Raw genomic sequence first — 23,605 nt, forward strand, 5'->3', positions numbered from 1 at the left:
AGCCCTCCCTCTCCCTCTCCCTCTTCCTCTTCCTCTCCCTCTCCCTCTCCATCTCCCTCTCCTTTTCTCTATCTCTCTGTCTCTGTCTCTGTCTCTCTGTCTGTCTCTCCCCAGTCTTATCAAGATTTTGTGTTTACCTGCAAGGATTTGTACCCATGTAATTGGGAGCTCTGTACCTTCTATCAAATCAGATTGCAATTATTAATGCAGTAAAGAAACTTCAGGAAGTTACCTGAGGCTCAGTGAAGTGACTTGCCCACGGTCACATGGTTAATCGTGTGTGCCAGATGCAAAATGTCAAAGCCCAGATGTTCCTGACTCAAGCTCCAACACTTAATCTACTCAGCCTAACTGCTTGTATGCAGTAATCACAACATTCAACTCCTATTTGTTCAGAATCTACTCTGTATAAGATACTGTAGTGGGCACATTTCCCGATATTTCTTTGGCACCAGCCCTGAAGGCTGTGCAGGCAACAGAAAACGGTATCCCATTTGACCTAGGTAAGGGCAGAGGGCTGATTCCACTCTTAAAAAAAAAAAATTTAAATTAAATGGCCTTCTTTATATTGAGGCTCCAGAACTTCAAGAGTAAGAGACTCCGCAGTCTCCCTTGGGTCAGAGGCCACCAAGCCCAGCCAGAAGAGCCAGGGACCTACTAGGCTGCCTGATCATTCTTTTACCTGATTTCCCGGAATTGAATGCGGGCCTGAAACCTTAGACTTAAAGGGCTTTAACCCTGGATGGTCCCTTAGACTTTTTCACTGGTTTTAGGCATTTGAACATAGGATATAAAAATTATAATAATGATCTTGTTTACAAACGTCACCTGCCTGAACCTTCCTCCACAGTGGGGTCAGGGTCTCCTGCAAACAGCAATATTACCAATCCCTCCGCCACCCTCTCCGAGCCCAGGGTGCAGATTTTCTCGCGTGCAGTTTTTTTGTTTTTATCCCTCCTATGTACTTGTCATTGCAGCCCCCTGGGGGAACTCAGCCGTAAGTCCATTAGCTGCAAGATCCCGCCTTCCATCCACTCGAGGCAGGAGCTGGATGTCCAGCGCACGAAAGCGATCCGATTTCGCGTGGAGGCCCGGCTCTCCTTTCCCCCCCCCCCCCTCCCGGGATCTTCCTGAGCCAATCCGAACATCCTGAAGCGTCCGGTTGTAGAGCTGTGGACCCGGGGTTCCGCCCCTCTTTGTTGCGCGAGCCAATGGGCACATTCGGAACATCGGCGGCGGCCGAGTGACATGGTTATATGTCACAAAATAACATTCGATAATGGAACATGGAATAAAGCGACGGCCGCAGCAGCAGCTGCTGCAGCAACAGTCCCAGCCGCCTGGAGAGGTTCTGCTGCAATGAATCCCACTGCCCAGAGGTAAGCTTGAAGAGGTCAGAGCGTGCTCCGTCTCCCCTCCACTTGGTCAGTCCCTCCGAGTCTCCTGCATTGGAATTGGGAGGTAAGGGGGTGGGGCGGGGAGGGATTCGATGCTTCCACCGGAGACTGGCTGCTCATCTCACCTGCAGGGGCTGGGGAGGGGTCCTCTGTAGAAAGAGGGGTGCCCGAGGCTACCGCGCCTCTGCGGTGCGGTTCGGGGCGCTCACGTGCTATTGCCTTGGCTTCGCGATTAGCAGCATCTGGGCACGCAGTGGGGTTTGAAGCCGTGCACTTGGACTCCCGGGATGTCCCTTGTTCACTTTCCGCGGATTGCCTTTATTTTTTTCCGGCCTTTTCCCATCTCCCTTCGTCCCTGTCCCGGACTGTCTGTCTGTCCACCTGTGGGGGTGGGGTGGGGAAAGGGGGCGCGGTGCATTGTGTAGAATAGTGCTATCCTTCTCGATGATGTAGGGGAGGTTGTATTCAAGCCCTCTTCGCCTGTCAGCTTTACGAAAATGCAAGGATGCTTGGACCCAGTGTGAGGACGCGGAGCGTGGCACAGCCCCCGCCCCCTTGATAAAACAAGCCTACCCTTCTCCCAGTTCTCCACTTAACGGGTATGTCTCTTCTGTCTCTGCTGATTTTAGGCACAGTCCCTAAGAGAAGACGTCCAACTACCATCTCTCTGTTAATAATAGTCTCCCCTTTGCCGGTTTCCTGCGGCAGCCAAGAGTGCAATGGAGAAAGCTTCCTTATTTCTGGGGCACTGATCTCGGTGACCAGACATACCCCGAGGGTGCTCACTCACTCCCTTCTCCCCACGCTCCCCACAACCTTCCTCCCACCCCACCATGACCGGCTCCACAACCAGCGCTCACCACTGCCCCAACCCCAAGGGGGGCAAAGGAACGCGGTCCAGGAGCTCGCATGCAAGATCATTGTGCCTCACCAACAATGGGGGGTCGGAGGAGGAAGACAAAGAAGGAGGGGTACTGTTCCACGTCAACAAGAGTGGCTTCCCCATTGACAGCCACACCTGGGAAAGGATGTGGATGCACGTGGCAAAGGTACACCCCAAGGGAGGAGAAATGGTGGGAGCCATCAGGAATGCTGCCTTCTTGGCAAAAGTAAGTAACCTTGCTCCCAACACCCTCTCCCTTTAACCTCCTTCTCCCTAACTGGTCGGCTCAGTCTGGAACCTCGAGGTGATTTTCCTTCTTCCTTCCTCCCCCCAGCCTGCCCGCCCCCTTTTACTCACTGGGATGGGTATCATGGAAGCTTTAGAAATTGGGAAAGGCCCGGGAAGGAAAAAGGCTTTCAATTCAGGGATTTCATTTCCGGAAAGACTATGCTTAAGCGTTGAGCAAGGGGTTCTGTATTCCTTAGGGAAGTACCTTAACTCCCAACCTCCATTCCCTCACTCTAACCCTGGAACGTGAGCAGGCGAGCAATGGACACCACTCCGTACTGCCTAAGCCAATAACGCGTAGCGCCCCCTCCCCGCAAGGGGAGCCAGCCCTCCCGCTATTCGTCCTTCTTTCCTCCCTCTTGCTAGTGATTTAGTAGGAGATGAATGAATTTGTAGTCGCTCAGTCAGGCTTCCCCAGCGTGAATCATTTCCATGCTCAGTGCCAATTTTGCATGACAGTGGCATTCACCCTCGAAATTAGAAAAGAACGGTCCTCATCTTCCTAGCTCCTCTGGGTAATCTGGGATGAAGTTGTTGCCTGTTAATTGGGGTTTGGACTGCAGATAAAAGGATTTTTCAATTAAGTACCAGGATGTATTCTTACCGGAGAGAGGGGACAGTGCAACTAACAAGCACTTATTAAATACTTCCTATATGTCAGGCACTGTACTTAGTCCTGGGGATACAGAAAAGGGTAAAAATAGTCCCTTCTCTCAAGGAGTTCACTTACTAGTGGGGTAGGAGTGGGGGGTGGAGGAACAACATTTGAATAATTCAAATTACATGCAGATTAGTTGGAAGGTAACTAACCCAGAATGGATATGTCAGAGGTCAGACATGAGAGTGGGCTAATGATGCCATTTGTAGGAAAAGAGTGTTGGTGCTGGCTTAGGTACTAGGGAGCAAATAACTGCACTGTGCCTGCTCTTTGGTTACTCCCTGTGGAGCCTGAGTGTTTAAGGCATGATTGATGGTGTTTGTTTGCTGTGTCCTCAACCTTCCATATTTGATTCTTAAGGAAGAACACCACCAGCAGCAGCAGGGCAAATCTAGAGCTTTAGCCCAGGCTTCTGTAAATTCTTTACTTCATGTTATGGAATCACAGAACCTTTGGATAGAATTTTAGAATCTTGGCAGTGCAGTCCAATAGCATCATAGACAGGCTGAATACCTTCAGGTGGTAAGAGAGCACACGACTTCAAAGATAGGCCTTTTTGTTCTATTGCTCCATAGTTAGTGATGATGTTTTATAATTCTGATGGTCAACTAGATTCAATATGAGTGTCTTGTTTGTGCTGGGCACTGAAGACCTAGGATCAAATACCAGTTCTGCCACTTAACAACCATGTAACCCTTCTCTTATCACTTAACCTCTCCTTGTCTGCAGTTTCTTCATCTGTAAAATGAGAGGATTGGACTATATGGTCTCTAAGGAGATCCCCCTTTGATGCCCCAATATTTTGATGGATTTATGAACTTATTGATGGGAATATTCCTTCCAACAGTTTGAGGTTGCAATCCATCCATGCCTTGTGATCCTAAGAACTCTTAAATATGTCATCCCATAATCCTCCAACTGGGAGGTCCATCCTACATGCTGGGAACCTTCCCCTAGCTATTCTTCATTGGATGGACACCAGTGGAACATTGCTTGACCTTCACTCTCTCCACTTGACCCATTCAACTTTCCCTTTTTGATAATACACATCTCAATTGTCATTTTTACTGTTTCATTTGTGCAACTACTTCTTTTTTTTTTTTTAAACCCTTGTACTTCGGTGTATTGTCTCATAGGTGGAAGATTGGTAAGGGTGGGCAATGGGGGTCAAGTGACTTGGCCAGGGTCACACAGCTGGGAAGTGGCTGAGGCCGGGTTTGAACCTAGGACCTCCTGTCTCTAGGCCTGACTCTCACTCCACTGAGCTACCCAGCTGCCCCCTGCAACTACTTCTTTAGAACAATGCTACAACCAACACATGCCTACCATATTCTTCTCCATTGTTCTTTGTACAACTCATAACTTTAATTCCTCAAAGTCTATGGGATTCAGTTAGGTGCTGGGGGGCTAAAGAGAAAAATGGACACTCTTGCTGCCCTCAAGGAGCTGACATTCTACTGTGGGGAAAATGACATGTGCATAGATGAGTACAACACAAAGACTTCAAAAGGAGTACATTCTAGGCAAATGCTCTAGGACAGTGATGGGCAAACTTTTTAAAGAGGGGGCCAAAGGAATGGAAATGCTCATCTGTCAGTCTGTTTCTAAGGCAACTCTTTTGAAGTTTCATTGTATTGTATCCAATTTACCTTTCCTGGCTCGTTTAATATTAGTCCCCTTCCTCTTTATGTACTTTGTATTCTTGCCATCCTGAACTACTAAGCTGTTCCCTGTCCTCTAGTGGACATTCTTCCTGCCTGGAATGCATTGCTTTCTCATTCACTTCTTTTAGAAGCCTCCATGGTCCAGTTCAGGAGCCACCTTTTTCAAGTAGCCACTCCAGATTGCCACAGCTCAAAGTATTCTTTCCACTTTTCTAATGTTCCTAGAGCAGTGATGGGCAAACTATGGCTTTATCCAGCTGCTCCTATGAGTTCAATTATCTATATATTGATGATTCATTCCCACATATGTATAATCCACTCTAATCTTTCTCCTGAGCTCCATTTAACTGTCTGCTGGACAGTTCCACTTGTATATACCATTAGACTCTCAACTTCAACATGTCTGAAATACAATGGGTTACTTTCTCTCTGCCAAGCTTTCTTTTTTCTGTTGAAAGCACCATCATCTTTACAGTTGCCTGACATTTGCAACCTCAGGATTATCTTTGGCTCTTTCTTCCATTCTCAGGCAGTCTCTCAGTTTTGACAATTCTCCCTCTATAGCGGTGATTGTAAACCTTTGAGTTGAAGTGCCAGACCTTGCCCCTATCCCACCCCCAGATGGAGTGCTGTACCCCCTAGCCTTGCTCCATAGCCTTCTTTTATACCAGACAAGAGAGGAAGGAAGCATTCTCATTTGGCTGCTGGGCAGAGGGGTGGGTGAAGTGAGGAATGTCCTCAGGCACATGGAGAGGGGAACAGCTCTGCTCTGAGTCCCTCTAGCTTTTTAGTAACAAACTCTGGCAGGTGAATGCAGGTGTGGCCACAGAGAGGGCTCTTCGTGCCCTTTTTGGCACATGTACCATAGGGTCACCACCACTGCTCTGTAGCATCTCTCCCATCTGACATCACGCTCTCTGCTAAAACCAGTCCTTACCCTTCTTCTACCCCTCGTCTGGCTCATTGCCACATCCTCACAATTGGTCTCCCTGGTTTCCATGTCTTTTTCTCCAATCCAGCTGCCAGAAAAACCTTCCTAAATCACAGGCCAACAAAGTCACTTGTCTTGATTCTTCATATTCTTGCTACTATGATAAAACAAACTTTTCAGCCTTGCATTTTAAAGCCCTTCACAGAATGGTGCCAGCCTACCCTTCCAGTCTTATTTTTGAGCATCACTCTCTTTCATGTACTCTTTGGCACAGCTATATTGGCATATTTACTATTCCCTGTGTGCAACCTTCAATTTTTTGTCTCTATACTTTTGAACCAACTGCCCCATCCATGTACCCCACTAACTTCTGCTTTTTAATATCCTTAATTTTCTTCAAAGTTCAGTTCAAATGATACCACTTACATCAGATCCTCTCCTGATTCCTGGAGATGCTAGTACCTCCCTCCCTTTCCTCACCTACTGCTGACCTCAAACACTTAACTAGTTGTATGATCCTGTACAAGTCACTTAACCTCCATTTGTCTCAACAATAAAATGAGGATAATAATAGAAACAACCTTCCAGGGTTATTGTGAGAATCAAATAAAATATTTGTAAATCCCTGAAAATAGGGCCTGACGCACAGTAGGTGCTTAACAAATGTTTCTTTCTTTCCTGTCTCGCAACAAATGACCTTGTATTTACTTTTCATATGTTTTGCTACTAGTTACATGTGTTCATGTAATCTCTCTAAATAGAATGTAAGCTTCTTTGTTTCACTTATGACTGTATGCCTTGCACCTAGCACAGTGGTTGGCACAAAGTAGCCAATCCAATTGAATGATTGAGCATCAGATGATCTCTATTGTCCCCTTCTAGTTATGATATTCGACATTTTATGATTATGTTTTTTCCTTCTAGAGTAGGTGTAAACACAGTGTCTGGGTGTCAAACTCAAATAGAAAGGGACCACCAAACTGTTTTGAGTGCCACATATTGATTTAGAAAACCACATATTACCATTATCTGTGTTCTATTATATCTTTATTTTCTTTGTTAAATATTTTCCAGTTACAAATTAGGTTCTGGCCACATTCAGGGGGATCGTTGTAGATTGCGTGTAGGCTGTGTGTCTGACATGTCTGTTCTAGAGCATCATAGGAAAATTCTACTGCCTTTTCTATGTAATGGCCTTACAGATATTTGAAGACAGCTTTCACTCAGTGTAATAAGTGGGAAAGGTAGCAAGCTAAGAGTCAGGACCATGGATTTAGAGCTCAAAGGATTTAAGTCTCACCCATTTCCTTGACAGGGGAGGAACTGAAGTGACAAAGAAGTCCTGACTTGCAGGAGATCTTTCAGGTGGTGAATAACAGAATTGGGATTTGAATGGAGATTCTCTGACTTTAAATCCACTAATCCCCCACCCAGGATGTTGTTCAGTCACTTTTCAGTCATGTTCTATTCTTTATGCCCCTATTTGAGGTTTTTTGGTTTTGTTTTGGGAGAGATACTAAAATGGTGTGCCATTTCCTTCTCCAGGTCATTTTATAGATGAGGCAAAAAGGTTTAACTGACTTGTCCAGGGTCACACAGCTAGTAAATATCTGAGGCCATGCCTGGGTTCTAATATTCCCTCAGATGCAGGAGTATCAAACATGCATCCCACAATACTCCCGAGTGCTGCCTGAACTAGATTAAAACATAATTTCTATCTGATTTTAATGTGCTGATACAGTAACAAAAATGAAATATATAAATATGTATGGTTTTCCAAGTCATTATGCAGCACAGAAAGATCTTATGAAGGGTATAGTGGCCCTCTTTTCTATCTAAGTTTGACACCACTGATAGACAACAACAATCTCATGGGGCTAAGCTAAGCCTGCTTAAAGCTGGACCAGCTTTGCCATTTGCTAGCTCTAGGGCTAGCTCTGTGTTGCTTAGCTTATCCAATTCTCAGCTTCCTCTAATATAAAAATGAGGATAATAATATTTGTACTACTGTACCTTACAGAGTTATTTTGAGGATCGAAAGAGATAATGTATGTAAAGAGCTACGGAAATGTCAGCTATTTTTAACTATAACCTTGGGCAAGTCACTTAAGCTTTTTAGGCCTCATCTGTAAAATGTAAAGATTTGACTAGATGATTTCTAGAGTTCTTTCCAGCTCTTAAATATTCTAGTTTTATTCCAATCTCCTTTTGAATGTTCCTGGTTTCTCCATGCCTCTTGTGTGATGGAATTTCCAGATGCCTCATCATCTTATTCCCTTTCTCTGGATGTGATCAATTTTTCAATATTTTTCAGTTCTTTAAAAGATCTATGATTTAATTTGTTGTGTGTACATACTCCACTCACCAGGAGGCAGCTATATGCCTCAGTGGATAGAGCTCTGGAGTCAGGAAGACCTGAGTTCAAATCTGACCTCAGAATCTTTCTAGCTATGAGATCCTGGGCAAGTCACTTAACCTCTGGTTGCCTGATAAAAGAACCTACTAGATCCACTGGAGAAGGAAATGGCAGACCATTCCAGTATCCTTGCCAAGAAAACCCCCTGGAGACCTATGGTCCATGGGTTCACAGAGTCAGACACATTTGAACAACACTTCACTCACCACAAGTTGCAGCCTCCCTGTCCTTGGTACATAGTTTCCTGAGTTGCTATGGTCATAACAATTCATAACCTCATGTGCCACCTTCTGGCCTCTCTGAATTTAGCTAGACATCCTTATAGGAGAGAGAGAGAGAGACTATTGTGGGCCCATTCTTGCAGCCTTTTCATCTTGGTAGAGATGCCAGAGTTTGTCCTTTGCCTTCAAGGTCTCCTGGTCATGTCAATGATATGATGAGGCACTGAAGGACTGGCTTTTTTTTTCCCTGAAAATCTAGTCCCCAGATTGGATGCAATACTCAAGATGTGGTTTGACCACTGGGACTATCACGTATCATGACCTGAGTACTATATTTCTGTTAATACAACTTAAGATCAAATTAACTTCCTTCTCTCCATCTCCAATCCTAGCAGTTTAATCAATAATACTTTTTGGCTTAGAAAAAAAACCACTCTCTGTCTATTAAAGACCATGTGGGGGCACTGAAAAATACATCTGCCTTCCTTTTTGGCAGAAGCTTGACAAGTATAGGACAGGGAGGACAAGACTTGGCTGCAGTCTGGATTTTGGTTGTTCTTTACTGGGTATATCCCCATGAATCAGCGAGACACTGACCTGTTTTTCTCAGGCTACACATTAATCTTCCTTGTCCTTTCTGTGGCATGTGACACTGAACCATCCACTCCTTCTAGATATTTCTTCTTTCCGTAGCTTCTGTGACATTGCCTTGATATAGTTCTCTGACTGAACTTTCTCTGTCTACCTTGCTAGTTTCTTTACTTTTTATTATTCTTTTTATTTTTTCCACATTACATATTGATACAATTAGAAAAAAAACTCTTACCTTCTGTCTTAGAATCAATACTGTATATTAATTTCAAAAGAGAAGAGGGATAAGGGCTAGGCAATGGGGGTAAAGTGACTTGCCCAGTGTCGCACAACTAGGAAGTGTCTGAAGTCATATTAGAACCCAGAACTTCCTGTCTCTATAAGCCTGACTCTCAATTCACTGAGCCACCTAGCTGACCCCTCCCAAATATAATTTTTAAAATTTGCTTTCTGACATTTTGCAATCCATTTTGCCCCTCTCTCCTGCCCCCCCCAAGAAGGCCTATAATATAATTTAGGTTGTACATATATTATCATATAAATACATATTTTCATGTTCATCATATTGTGAAACAAGACGCATATTGCTTACACTAGAGAAAATTCATGGAATAAAATAAAGAATAGTATGTTTCAATTCAGACCCTGTCTGTTCCTTCTATGGTAGTAGATAACCTTTTAAGTCACAAGTCCCTTGGAGTTGTCCTGGAGCCTTGCCTTGTTGATACTAGTTAAGTCAATCATAGTTATATCTTGTCTCTTTCTTCTAGTCAGCATTGGTGAACCTTTTAGAGGTTGCATGCCCAAACTGTATCTTCAGGTTCCTGTGAGCCCCCTTCATTACCCCAGAGAGCAGAGGGAGGAAGTGCACACACTGAGTTGCTGCACAAAGAGTGGGACATGTGAATAATGTCCCCAAGTTCAGTGGAGAGGGGAAACAGAGCAGGCCCCTCTGGCACACTGGGGTATGTGTGCTACTTCTTCACCAACACAGCAACTATTTAGTAGCCTTCTAACTATTCTTCTTGCCTCCATTCTAGCTTTCTGCCAATCCATTCTTCATATCATTGTCTAAAAAAATCTCCCAAATACACTATAGTTATTATGCTCCTTTTTTCTTAAATAATTTCAATGGTTTCCTTTTGCCTTCCACATAAAAATAGAAATTCCTGATGGAATTCAAAGTCCTCCATGATATGATTCCAATTTACCTCCCTAGCCTTAGGTCTTACTACCTCTACTTGACATACTCTATATTACAGTCAGATTGGATTGCTCTTTGTTCCCAGTTCTCATCCTATCCTCTCTGGTCTCTGTCTTTGCCCATGCTGCACTGCCAGGTCCACATCCCATCCTGAGAATCTGAAGAGCAGTCACTGTGGAAAATACTTCCTGACTCTCCTGTCAATGCTCTTTTCCCCCACTGGCTACATGTTGACCCCTACATTCCATCCTCTTCCAGAGTCCTGACTCTATTCCAGCTCTGACCCACTCTTCTTTCTCCAAAAGTGGTAAGCCAGGTCCCTCAACCTCAACCTCAACCCTTTTGCTGCTTGGACTTGGCTGTTCATACTGATTACGGGAGCTGGGAATCACCAGCTCTAACAAAAATCCTTTCTAGAAAATGAAGGACAATTTGCCCTTACTGCCTCATTTGCCACTGTACCCTTTTGTCCTCCAATTGCTGCCATTTCACTCATCCCTATCCCTTATGGATGCTTGGACCTTGCCATCCACCCTGCAGTTAAGCCCTTGGGATCAATAGGTCCTTCCATTTGCTCCACAGCTGAACCCTCCTCTCTATGTGTTGTCTCCCTCAATAAGAATGTAAATTCCTTGAGAGCAGGAACCATTTGACTTTCTTTTTGGATCTCCAGCACTTAGCACTGTGTTTGACAAATAGCAAGTACTTAATGTATTTTTCATTTGTTCATTCATTTATTCATATAGTCATTCAGTTCCTTTGATTAGAATGGACACTTGCTCCATCCAAATCTCTGTTAGTTTGGCTTTTTTTACTTCAAGCATCGTTTGGGTACTATGTTCTCCATAATGCCCCCCTCCTTCCTCAAATTTTTAGTAGCATGTTTACCTACACTTTGCTTTTACTCTTAACTCATTCTCCCTTGTATCATAGTCACTAGTGTGCATGAGGAGCCTGATTTTTTTTTCTTTTACAGGGTGTTTACAGTACCTCATTCTAAATTTTGGGTTAAATATGCTTATCTGAGTTTCTAAACTTTTTTGTGTTGTCTGCTGGCCCTTGTGTGTCAGCTTCTGCAAAACTCCCCCCAAATTCTCATTTAATTTCTTATGGTTACTCGTGATATATTGAAATCATGATAGCGAAAGTTGCAATGTGAAAGGGATAATAACTGTACTTGAAGATTTTCATTCCCAATTCCCTACCCCTCCAACCCCATTGCCTTAAGTCATCTCTTCTACCCTCTGAACATCCCTAGTTCCTTCAACTAATTTTCATAGATGACTTCAATTCCAAATCTCCCCACCACCCTGATTACCTCCTCCTGGATACTCTTCAGCTTGTTTATTGCCTCCAAGGAAGGACTTTCAGAACCATCACTGCCCTCCTTTGGACGCTGTTTCCAGTGATGGAATCTAAAGTTACAATGAAAGATCATTCATATTTTCGAAAGGTGAGCTCTGCCTGACTGGGTAGGGTTCAGTAGAGAGCTTTGCAGTCAGTTTGTGGTAGTCAGCCTATCCCTCCCCCCACCTCCATTCTTTTGAGGGCTGCTCATTCCTTCAACCTCTCCCTGTACTCAGTTGCTTGTTTGGCTTGGCCTCATTTCTGCCAGCAGCTGTGGCACCAGCTCCAGTTGCTTCCAGATTATCTTTGTCAGAGGCTCAGATTCCTAACTGCTCTGTCTAGCCTGAGCATGTGGTCAGAGTGGACATTCTCCAGCTGCCCTCACAGGCTCCTAGAGATGACTTTTCTCTGTCTCTCATCCTCTCTCTCAGGATGGGGACAGTTTAAAGACTTTGCTTTCTTTATTCTTTTTAAAGAGTTCCATATCCCCCCACCACCCTTGTTACCTCCTCCCGAATAGTCTTCAGCTTGTTAATGGACTTATTAAAGCCTGACCCCCAGAACTGAACCCAGCCCTCCAGAAGGCTCTCTCCCCTTCTCAAAAGCATCCCCCACTCACATGCCAGTTAACCCTAAGATCACTTGTCTCCATGTTCTCCCAACCGGCCAGTTTGTGTTTGGCTGGACTGAGGGGAGTTGGAACCTGTCCCTGGTTGTGCCCGGTTCTACAGACCTCCCTAATCAGACCCCCAAACTCCCAATCTTTCGGCTAACCCAGCTGTCTTTCCCAGCTCATAGAAAAGGTTCCCAGAGTTGAGATGTGTTGCATGATGGGCATGATGAGAAACTAGGAAGCATCTCAGATAGCTGGGTTGCATCTTGAAGGGCAGCAGGGCCATATGTAGTTCATGCCATTCCCAAGTTCAGCCTGAACCAGATTAAGATATAATTGGGAAGTATTTGACAAAATAAAAATACAATAGAACACAGATAATATTACATTTTCAAACGAAGTCAATGTGCAGCCCACAGGGATCCTTGTATGTAGAATAGGTCCTCCTTTCTATTTGAGTTTCTCACTACACTGTAATAGTAAGGGGTCAGGTAAGAGGAAAGGGGTCAGGCAACCTGGATCCTAATTTCAATTAGCATTTAATTGCTGCAGGCTGAGAAGATCATCTGCAATGAAGAACTACTCAGAGTCAAAGAGGATGAGGGTGTGATTGGGGAAGTAGCTATTATCAGGACCAATTAAATTGAGCCTTCTAACATCCATTCTCAATGACTTTTAGGACAAGAATGTACTGGTCTCCTCTCTGGTTGGAAGGAAATGGCTTTCTGCTCTTTGAAGATCCTCTCATTGGGGTTCAGTCCTGCCCTCTTCTCTCCACTTTCTGACAGAGAGCATCCCTTTTCCCCCTAAGTCTGAGTTTAGAGAATAATAATAATTTGCATTAATATAACTTTTATCTTTTCATAAAGTACTAATGTCTATTCTTATATATTATGACCATACTTTTCCTGAGAGGTGGGTAGGTAGAATATCTTTCAAACAAGCTGCTAGAATTATGGGGTAAAATCTCCTATCATTTCCATTAAAATGGTGAGTATAAACTCATCTAACCCACTCACAATCTAGCCAGCCTCAAGCCATGCTTCACATTCCATCCGTTGTGTCCATCCATCCATTCATCCACCTATCCATCTTTTTAAAAGAAAAAAAAAACCCTTAACATTCTGTCTTAGAATTAATATTGTGTATAGGTTCCTATGCAGAAGAGCAGGAAGGGCTAGGCCAGTGATGGGCAACCTTTTGAGCTTGGTGTGTCAAAATTCACCAAAAAAACAAGCATAACTCAGGTAGTGTGCCGCTTCGAGAAAAAAACCATAATTTTGTGATATGTATAGTTTAAATAATAAAAATATATAATTGCAATATATAACTGCATTTAATAAACAAAAATAGGTAAATTAATATAGGTAAAATTGTCATCTCTAGTGCACAGAGTGTCTACACTACACTACAGCAAATGTTTCATCCTTGGCATACAGCCCCATACTTCTCTGTACAGCTGTATGTCATCGAAAATGGCTACATGTGTCAGTGCTGACACGCATATCAGATTTTCCATCACCAGGCTAGGTAATGGAGGTTAAGTGACTTGCTTAGGGTCACATAGCTAGGAAGTATCTAAGGTCAGATTTGAACCTAAGAACTCCTGTCTGAGCCTGGCTTTCAATCCACTGAGCCACCTAGCTACCCCACCACCTATCCATCTTGTCTTCTGAAATTCTGGCTATTCCTATAGCACTTGACTCCCACCTCTTTCCATTTTTGCTCTAGGAACAGTAATCAAATCAATACTACCATTTGTAAGGAATTTAATTAAGGGTTTGACTAAAATATATGAGAATTTTAATTTAAAATTTAAGATAATACTGTGGTTGCCAATTTTAAAATTAATACAGCCCAAGTCAAAATGACTTTTAGCAGCTTTTATTTACAAAAAAGGTGGAGAGAGTGAAAGTAGAGAAATGAAAGAGGGTAGAATAAGAAGTCTAGCTTATCATCCTAAATGTTGCTCCGATCCCCAGCTCAACCCACGCAGGGCTCATTAACCCCTCAGCTGGAGGACTTGGTGTTGAAATAAGCAAGGGTTCAAGGCATGCAGCCTTCTTCAAGAAGGGGAAGCCTCTCCGGAACTAATCTCTCCAGAAGCCAGGAAAGGAAGGTCAGCTTTTCACTCACCAGGAGAAGATCCAAAAGAAGAAGATCCAGGAGCAGTCTTACCAGAAGTAGTCCAAGAGCCTTCAACCCAAAAATTCAGGACAAAGGCTTCTTAGACAGGAAATTCATCATCTTTTATAGTCCTTTTTTTCATCACTTCCTGTCCCTTCCTCCACTTTACGGGGACCAATTGCAGTCTTTTAATTTGCTTAGCACTACTTGGGGGGGGGCGGTAGGGGGAGTATTTGTAGGTTCCACTTCTTGTCCTATGAGGGTGTAAACTCTTATTAAAGGATTAACAAGTTTCTGTCTGATTGAGTTGAAAGGATGAAGCTCTCTAAGTGGTTTGCAAACTCCCCCACCTAATGCCAAGTAGGGGGTGTTCAAACTTTGGTTGATTAATTAAAAAATGGGCAAGGGGAAAGTCAATCCCATCTTCACACATTACTTCTATAAAAGATTTGACAATAACTACTTATGGCTCCATTAAACATCCCTGTGATTCCCCAGACCTCTGGTCAATCATCTACTATATGTGTTAGCTTCCTCTGTTAAATTATAGGCTCCTTAGGGAGCAGGGACTACCTTGTTTTTGTATTTGCATCCCCAGAATCAAGCACAGTGCCTGATACATAGTAGGTGCATAATAACCCCTTTTTAATTCATTCTCCTGTAGTCTAGATTGTACCTGAATTACTCTGTCATCAAAGATATCTTTGGCAGTTCCCAAGCATGATCATGACATACAACATGTTTAGGCAGCTGGGTTATAAAGTAGATAGAGTAGGCCTGGAGTCATGAGAGACCTGAAGGCAAATCCAGTCTCAGATATTTTCTAGCTGTGTGGCCTTGACCAAGTCACTTACCCACTGTTTGTTTCCTCAACTATAAAATGAGGTTAATAATAGCACCCATCTTCCAGTGATGTTATGAGGATCAAATGAGATAATTGCACAATGCTTAGCACAATGCCAGGCATATAGGAGGTGCCATCTAAATTCCAGCTATCATAATAATTTCATATCATATGATAATTTTCCTAACAATAATGTTAGAAAAACAAAAATACTACACCAAAAATTATCCTATCCTGACCCTACAGCCACTGAGTAATGTATATGGAACACTTGGAAAATGCCAAGATTTCCTGGGTTACTGGATAGGTACAGCTGGTGCTCCATCTGGAAGGCTCCCTTGGGTCAGCAGCTTCCTTCGGAGCTAAGCCAGTTCTCCAAAGCAGAAGCCTAGCAAAGAGTTTAAGAGCCGCAGGCAATAGGAGTCACTTTCCCTTCTCCTTAAGTGTCCCCTTAAAATGCCACCCTTCACACAACAGAGTGATGGCACCATTACCTTTCGTTTTCAAATATTGTTTCAAAGCTTAAACTGGGTTATGGTTTGCATAGCTTGTTCAGTTGTTTTTCTGTTCTATCTGACTCTTCGTGATCCCATTTGGGGTCTTCTTGGCAAAGATACTGGAATGGTTTGCCATTTCTTTCTCCAGCTCATTTTTACATGTGAGGAAACTGAGGCAAACAGGGTTTGGTGACCTGCCTAGGGTCACACAGCTAGTAAGGGTCTGAGGCTGCGTTTGAATTCATGAAGATGAGTCTTCCTGACTAGCACCATATAAAAAGCCTGCTGTTAGTTACCTACAGTCACTCCCAAGCTGATGAAGACTTCATTGCCTGAGCTTTATGCTCTGCTAAGCGTAATGAAGGAAGGGAAGTGCTGAAGGATGCTGGTTAATGTTTAACAACCAGATTGTGGGGCAGGGCTGTATGTACATACACTTTAAAGTTTAATCTGCATTATTGTTAGGTCTAGACAATTCTAGATAAACCAAATCCTAATTTGTTGTGATTGTTGATTCCTGAGGTTTAAATGCTCTCAATGAAAATGTGACAAGTGACTTACTCTCTGGTTTCCCTGAGTTACCCTGCTAACTGAGAAGGATTAGTCTACCCATTTTACAGGTGAGGAAACTGAGAAACTAAGATTTTAAATGACCCAGCAGACATCACACAGCAAGGTAGGGTTGCTTACCCAGTGTCCATAGCCAGGCACCCTTCTTTAGGATTGGACTCTCATGAATCAATTCTGTGGGTATAACTGAGAGAGGCTCTGATCACAGATCCCTCCTCCTAATTGTATATGGGGGCTTAGGTTGATTATGAGTCTTGATCCTGGACAAACTGTAACATCTTTGAACAAAAATGCCTTCAAGCATCACCAGGTGGACAACACAAGGTGAAGGGAAGGAGGGGAACCCCAAGAAAGGGAACTCTCAGCCTTGACTAATCTCTCTCTCTTAGCATTCTTTCTATTCACTCTCACCAGTCATATTTGTGCAGGCAGGGAGATGGTATGGGAATAAGCCACCTGAATTTGTAACCAGCTTCCGACACTTGCCGGCTGTGTGTTCCTGGGCAAATCACAATCTCTCTCTACCTCTACTAATAGACCTTTGTCTCACTCACCTGTAAAATGGGACTAATAATAATGCCTGTTTCACAGGGTTGTTATGAGGAGCCAAATGAGATAATATTTATGAAGTGCTTTGCTGATCTCAAGGTGCTTTTCAAAGGTTTACTATTATTATTTAATCCAAGATAAATTCATCCACTTCCCATTATCTAATTCCCTTAAATACAAAGGCAGAAAAGTTGGTGCAATCAGCTGACATTCGGTGCAGTGATTTTCTGCAGACCCAGGACTGTTAGAGACAGGGGAATCTTTAGCATCCTTTTCTGCCTCATCACCTCAAAGCACCCCATTTTTGCTCTAATATTAATAATTCATAGGAGATTCCTGACTTCTAGTACAGGGTCTTTTCCTGGTGTCTCACTGACCATTGACCAATAGACTATTGTCTAAACCCAGAATCAGTTAATAGTGCTCTCTTACAGGATGCTTTTCTTAACCAGTCGTAAAAACACACAAATCTCTTCAGGACTTCCAGATTTTCTCTGGGCTGAACCAGCGCTAGGCTACTCTAAGTAGCTAGGTCAGCACTTCATGGGTCTCAGGGGTTGGTGGGATTCGATGCTTTAAAATGACCGCACCTCCTGTCCACTTGCACCCCTCACCCTCTCCCTGGAGAACCTAAGTATTGTAAGCAGCTGGTGAAATGGAAGGTGAGATCTGGAGACCTAGAAATAAAGCTCTTCACCAGCTGGGCTCCTCAGCGATGTGTCTAGGCTGGCCATGGGGTCGGGACAGGACACCAAAGCAGGTTACTATCTCTGATTTCTCCTCACCCGTCAATGAAAAGAATATTAATGAAAAACATCAATGCCCACCATTGTGTCTTCTTATGAGCTGAGGATTCAATTTCCTATCTTTCTGATCATTGAAACAGAGACTTTGTCCTCTTCTCAATTCCACCAGCCTTCTCCTCTATTTTCTTCTCACCTCCAACTTCCAACTACACACACACACACACACACACACACACACACACACACACACACACACAGAGAGAGAGACAGAGAGAGAGAGAGAGAGAGAGAGAGAGACAGAGAGACAGAGAGAGACAGAGAGAGACAGAGAGAGAGAGAGACAGAGAGACAGAGAGACAGAGAGACAGAGAGAGACAGAGACACAGAGACACAGAGACACAGAGAGAGAGAGACAGAGACAGAGATAGAGAGATGAAAATGATGATGTCTTCTCCTGGTTATGAAGGGCACCAATCAAAAAGCAAAGAACCTTTCAGGGATGGTTTTGTTTGTGAAATCCTCCTCTCTGGGGTGGACATTGGGGCAAAGACAGGGTTTCCCTGCAGTAAGGGAAAGGGACATAGTTAGTCATCTTCTTCCCAACAAGGGCAAGACAGCTGTTCCCAAAATAGCCCAACCCCTTTGCCCTGGGAACCTTCCAATACTAATTGAGAAGTTAGTCCTGCCTCTGAACTCCAGCCTGTTGTTCCAGATGTCAGTGTAAATTGTAACAAGATGAGATCACTCAACTCTTCTATCATGTCCCTCTGACACTTGTCCAAGGGGCCTGCCACGTATGAGGTTTTTGAAATGGATACCTCAATGAGAAACATTAATCTATCCAATGGCATTAGAACATGCTGGCCCAAAGCATCTTTTACCGTCCTTCCTTTCTTTCTTCCGAAAGCTGCATTTTCCATCGTTTATGCTATCCAATTCCATGAGAATTTATTATATATCTATTTATTATGTACCAAGCACTATAAAAAAATAAAATAATCCCTCTCCTCAAAGAGCTTACATTCTGTGTAGAGGAGACGTACCCCTATAAGTAAATATAAAATCCATCAATGCAATTTTCAGGGAGAAGATACCAACCTCATACGATGGACTGTTTGTCAACAGTAGAGAATTTCAAAAGACACCCTGGAATAATAATGATAATAGTTACCATCAACTTAGTGCTTTAAAGGCTTGCTAAATGATCTGCCAATATGTGCGTGCATACATACACATGGACACACACATTCATATATGTACATACTATGATAATAATAATATTAATTATTAATAACATTATGTGTTGGGTACTCTGCTAAGTGCGTTAAAATTATTATCTCATTAGCTCCTCATAACAACCTTTCAGAGTAGGTGCTATTATTAATCCCATTACATAAATGAGGAAATTAAGGCAATTAACAGCTATGACTTACCCAAGATCACACACAGCAAGTGAATAACTGAGGCTGAATATGAACTCAGGTCTTTCTGACTCCAGGCAAAGTTTTCATTTCTTTTCCAGTCTATTCCTTGCTGTCTGGGCATGTTTGGTGTTGGTGACTTCATCTTGCTGCCTGTTATGTATTGTACAAATAGAGGCTCTATGACATTCTACTGGAGGAGACAATTTCAGAAAAGTAAATACATGATCATTTGAAGATGGAAAGAGAGCATTAGAATCTGGATTCAGTGGGTGCTGGGTCTAGTACCATAATCCTTCTGCTCTTTCTTGTTCATCTTGTCTTTACTTTGATAAAGTTTGATGCTAAAGAGGGAAGATGCAAAGATAGAGGAAATGAATCTAGTTGGGTTTTTTTTTTCAGGAAAAAAAGAAAAAAGAAAAGTTAAAGTTTGAAGTGATATAAACTTCTCGAAGACCCTGCTGTTTTTGATGTTGTTGTCAGTTTGTTGTTTATATTTGTACCCCTAAGCCTAGCATAGTACTTTGCACAGAGTAGATACTATTTAATAAACGTCTTATATTTTATATATATATAGGCTCTATTTACACTATCTGCAAATTATCTTAGTAGGTCTACTGAATGGTCCACTGTTTATTGGATTAAATTGAATTTGACTGAATAGGATGTGTGTGTGTGTGTGTGTGTGTGTGTGTGTGTGTGTGTGTGTGTGTCCTGCCTCCTTGGTTAGATTTCAAACTCCCTAAAGAACCTTGTATTCTCTTTCCTCTGGCTTCTCCTGTATCTCCTCCCCACACTTCCCATGATAGAGGTGGATGGTAGACATCCAATGAGGTAGACACTCGGTTGATTAGTAAAGAGAAGGGAACCAGACTTGGCAAAGTGATGAGGTGTAAGGGGAAGCCCAAGGGACCTCCAGAGCTTGAGACAATCTAGAGAGACCCTTTCTATCTTCTCTTGGAACGAGAGAACAAAAATATAAAAGACGTAGGGGCGGGAGACATTCCCCAGCAGTCTCAAGTTTCTAGTGGGCGGCCCAGTACTGTAACACCTCTAAGTGCTTCGGGAGGTAGAGGCACAAATGGAAGATGTGGTCCTTTCCCTCAAGGGGCTCAGAGTCATAGGGAGGAAAGGATATACTAAGTAATCAGAGAATAAGACAATAGTGGTACAAGAATCAAAAAATGGTGGAAAGAACACTAGCTCGGATGTTAGAGGACCTGGATTTAAATACCACCTCACAGAAGACAACTTTTCAGGGCAGCTAGATCCTCAGTGGATTGATAGCCAGGCCTGGAGACCAGGTTCAAATGTGGCCTCAGACACTGGAGAAGTCACACAACCCCCATTGCCTCACCCTTACCACTCTTCTGCCTTAGAACCAAAAATAACATTGATTCTTGGACAGAAGGGAAGGGTTTTTAAAAATAAATAAAAAATAAATCCTACCTCACAATCACTATCTGTGTGACTTTAAGCAAATAACTCAATGTCTCTGGGCTTCGGTTTCTTTCTCTGTAAAAATAGTTTGTGTTAGACTAGATGACCTCTAAGGTCCCTTCCAAATCTATAAGCAGATGAGTATGGAATTTGGTCTTTGATGGAGTATTAAGCACTGTAAATATAATAAGAATCCCAAGCACTGCTTTATTATTAGATGGTAGATAATTTAATAAATATTGATTGATTAATTGATTGTTTAAATTAATTGAGCTTGGGCAGCTAGGTAGCTCAGTGGATTTAGTCAGGCCCAGAGACAGGAGGTCCTGGGTTTAAATGTGGTCTGACACTTCCTCACTGTGTGACCCTGGGTAAGTCACTTAACCTCCATTGCCTAGCCCTTACTGCTTTTCTGCCCTGGAAAACATACACAGTATTGATTCCAAGACAAAAGGTAAGGGTCAATAAATAAATAAATGGGCTTCATTGAAGAAAGTAGGGCTAGAACAGGCATATGGGGGAACTTTCACTGTTGCCCTCTTTTGGGATGGAGATCAGCAATAAGCCAAGTCCTGAGATAGCTTGCTTTTGACCCAGCTGTATAGGGATGTACTTAATTTTTGCGGTTGTGTAGAAGTCACCTACCTGTGTGCTCTCTTGTCTCTGAGCCTGGGTTCATAGTTGTTCTGAGATGCATGACCTTATCTTCTCCTTCTCTCCTTGTTGACAGACCTGCCGATGAAAAGTTCTCTCTTCAAAGACACTGGACCAAATCTGTCAGTGGATTTAATTGATTCTCCCTCAACTGGTTTCCCGAGCATGCATCATCACAAGTTTTTCATCTCTGATCTCATGCCATTCCCTTCTGTCTCTTGCTTTAGCCCCTCTTCCTAAGCAGTGACCTTCTCTCACCATTCAGAAGCTCCCAGTTTCTGTCTCTTGCTTGAGGGCTGGACCCTAGTGTTGCCTTTGGGTATAATTTTTTTCCCTCTCTCTTTTCCTTTGTATCTCTCTTTCTTTCTCTACAGCCTACAGTGCCCCCAGTCCCAAACTACAAGATATCCATGTCAATCCCGGAATGGCTTCAGGCAATCCAGAATTACATGAAGACTCTACAGTATCCTTCTGACTGTGGCCCATGAGCCTACTGAGAAAGGGGACAAGGGAAGAAGGTGAAAGGCTTTCTGATCATTAAAGAAGGGTTTCATGGAAATTGGTGGTCAGGTCCCAAGAAGGCCTCATGGGTCCTCCAATTGGATTCACTGACACTTCAGGAAAATATAATTTTGAAGTGAAATATCTATTCCTTCGGGTCAGGGGTAGGCTGTTAAAGAGGAGTGTCACTGAGGCACTCCTGAGACAACTGTTGATGATCCTCTATCTTTCTCCACCATGGGCCCTTCTTTTTTTTTCATCTTCTATTCTTCCTGGTTTCCTCTTTCTTTAATTCTTTCTTTCTTCCTCTTCTATTCTTCCTGATTTCCTTTCTTTAATCTCCCCTTTCTCAACTTCTGCTTTTATTCTAGATCTGTCCATGGTTCCCTAGGACTTAGTCCCATCCTTGGCTTTCAGAATTGCAGAGGGAGTTAACCTGTCCTTTGCTGCAGAGAATGGACAACTTTGAATGAAAGGAACTAGAAGCCAATAGTTCTTCTGTATTGGTGAAAAATTGGTCCAGAATGGCAGATATAAAATCCAGAGCCATTCTTGTCCTTCAGGCTCCTATGTTAGGAAGTTGACATGGAGGCTATCTCTTAGAGAGATGTATTTTTTTTTCTTTAAAGTCTTTATTAACCTGAATATAAAAAGACAGAAATGTAATCTAAGATATAACAGAATTCCTTATGTGGAAACAATTTTTTTACAAGTGAACTAGATGAACTCAGAGTTGGCTAAACCACCATATGCAAAGAATGGCGATTCAAGGATTCATGTCAACCTGGAAGAGACCTTTAGTGGAGTGCCCTACCGATCTTTCCTTGGCCCTGTTCCTTTTCGACATTTTATTGGTGACTTGGATAATGGCATAGATAGCATGCTTGTCAAGTTTGGAGCTAACAGATATTTGAACTGATCATTAATGTGTCAGGTGACAGAATTAGGAAACAAAAAGATCTCAACAGACTGAAACAGTGGGCCATAATTAATTAAGTGAAATCTCTAACTTCGGTACTTGAAAAGAGCTAAGTTGCTCAGTGGTTAGTGCTCGGGAAGACCTGAGTTCAAATCCAGCCTCAGACATTTATTGTATGACTTGATCTCTGTCTGCCTCAATTTCCTTATCTATAAAATGGGATAGTAGTTGTTACGTCATTTTTTCAATCATGTCCCCATTTCGTGACTCCATTTGGGGTTTTCTTGACAGAGATACTGAAGAGGTTTGCCATTTCCTTCTCCAGTTCATTTCACAGATGAAGAAACTTTTAACAAGTTTAAATGACTTACTGAGAGTACATATAGCTAGTAAGTATCTGAAGTCAGATTTGAAACTAGGGCTTCCTGACTCCAGGCTTAGCATTATATCCACCTGGATGGCCTCCTCCCTAATAATAGAATCTACCTTTTAGGGTTGTTGTGAGGATCAAATGATACGATATTTGTAAACTGCTTTGCAAACTTTAAAGGGCTATATAAATACTAGTCATTACTGTTATCTGTTGGGACGGTCTCTACACCTAACGCCATCATAGGCAGTACTGCTTTGGCCAAAAGAAATAGCCATTACCTGCTAGCCAAATTTCTGATGATAAGCCTTGAACTGGCCCTAAGCTGGTCCTAGGATACCATCCATACAAACTGTCACTAGACCTTTACTCCAAGCTTTTCCAGTTTGATGTTTTCCAGTCATTCACTTGTGTCTGACTCTCTGGGCCTCCAGATGAAGTTTTCTTGGTGAAAATACAGGATTGGTTTGCCATTTCCTTCTCTAGTGGATTAAGGCAAACAGAAGTTAAATGACTCACCCACGGTCACCCAACTGGGATGTGTCAGAGGTCATATTTGAATCCAAGTCTTCCTGACTCCAGTCCTGCCACTCTATCCACTGAGCCACTTAGCTGCCTCCTTTCTAGTCTGATAGAAACCCCCATATCTCTTAAGAACCCAGGATTACCCCTACATCATGACTAGGCATGGACTAAATAGACTTCAATTAGAATAAATGCAAACTCTTTCCACTTAGGTTCAAAAAATCAACTA

At 42.8% G+C, this 23,605-nt stretch overlaps 1 protein-coding gene across 2 annotated transcripts in view; it reads left to right on the top strand.

Annotated features, from left to right (window-relative positions):
* Positions 1-2,157: 2,157 nt before the first annotated feature.
* VASH2 (vasohibin 2) overlaps positions 2,158-23,605 on the top strand; it is a 46,254-nt gene continuing 24,806 nt past the window's right edge. For both annotated transcript variants that reach the window (XM_044673966.1, XM_044673968.1), the window contains exons 1-2: positions 2,158-2,506; positions 21,436-21,524. In XM_044673966.1, coding sequence (XP_044529901.1) covers positions 2,231-2,506; positions 21,436-21,524 — 365 coding nt within the window. In that variant the 5' untranslated portion in view covers positions 2,158-2,230. The remainder of the gene's footprint in view (positions 2,507-21,435; positions 21,525-23,605) is intronic.

Source organism: Gracilinanus agilis, chromosome 4 (assembly GCF_016433145.1).
Source record: "Gracilinanus agilis isolate LMUSP501 chromosome 4, AgileGrace, whole genome shotgun sequence".
Taxonomy (NCBI): Eukaryota; Metazoa; Chordata; class Mammalia; order Didelphimorphia; family Didelphidae; genus Gracilinanus; species Gracilinanus agilis.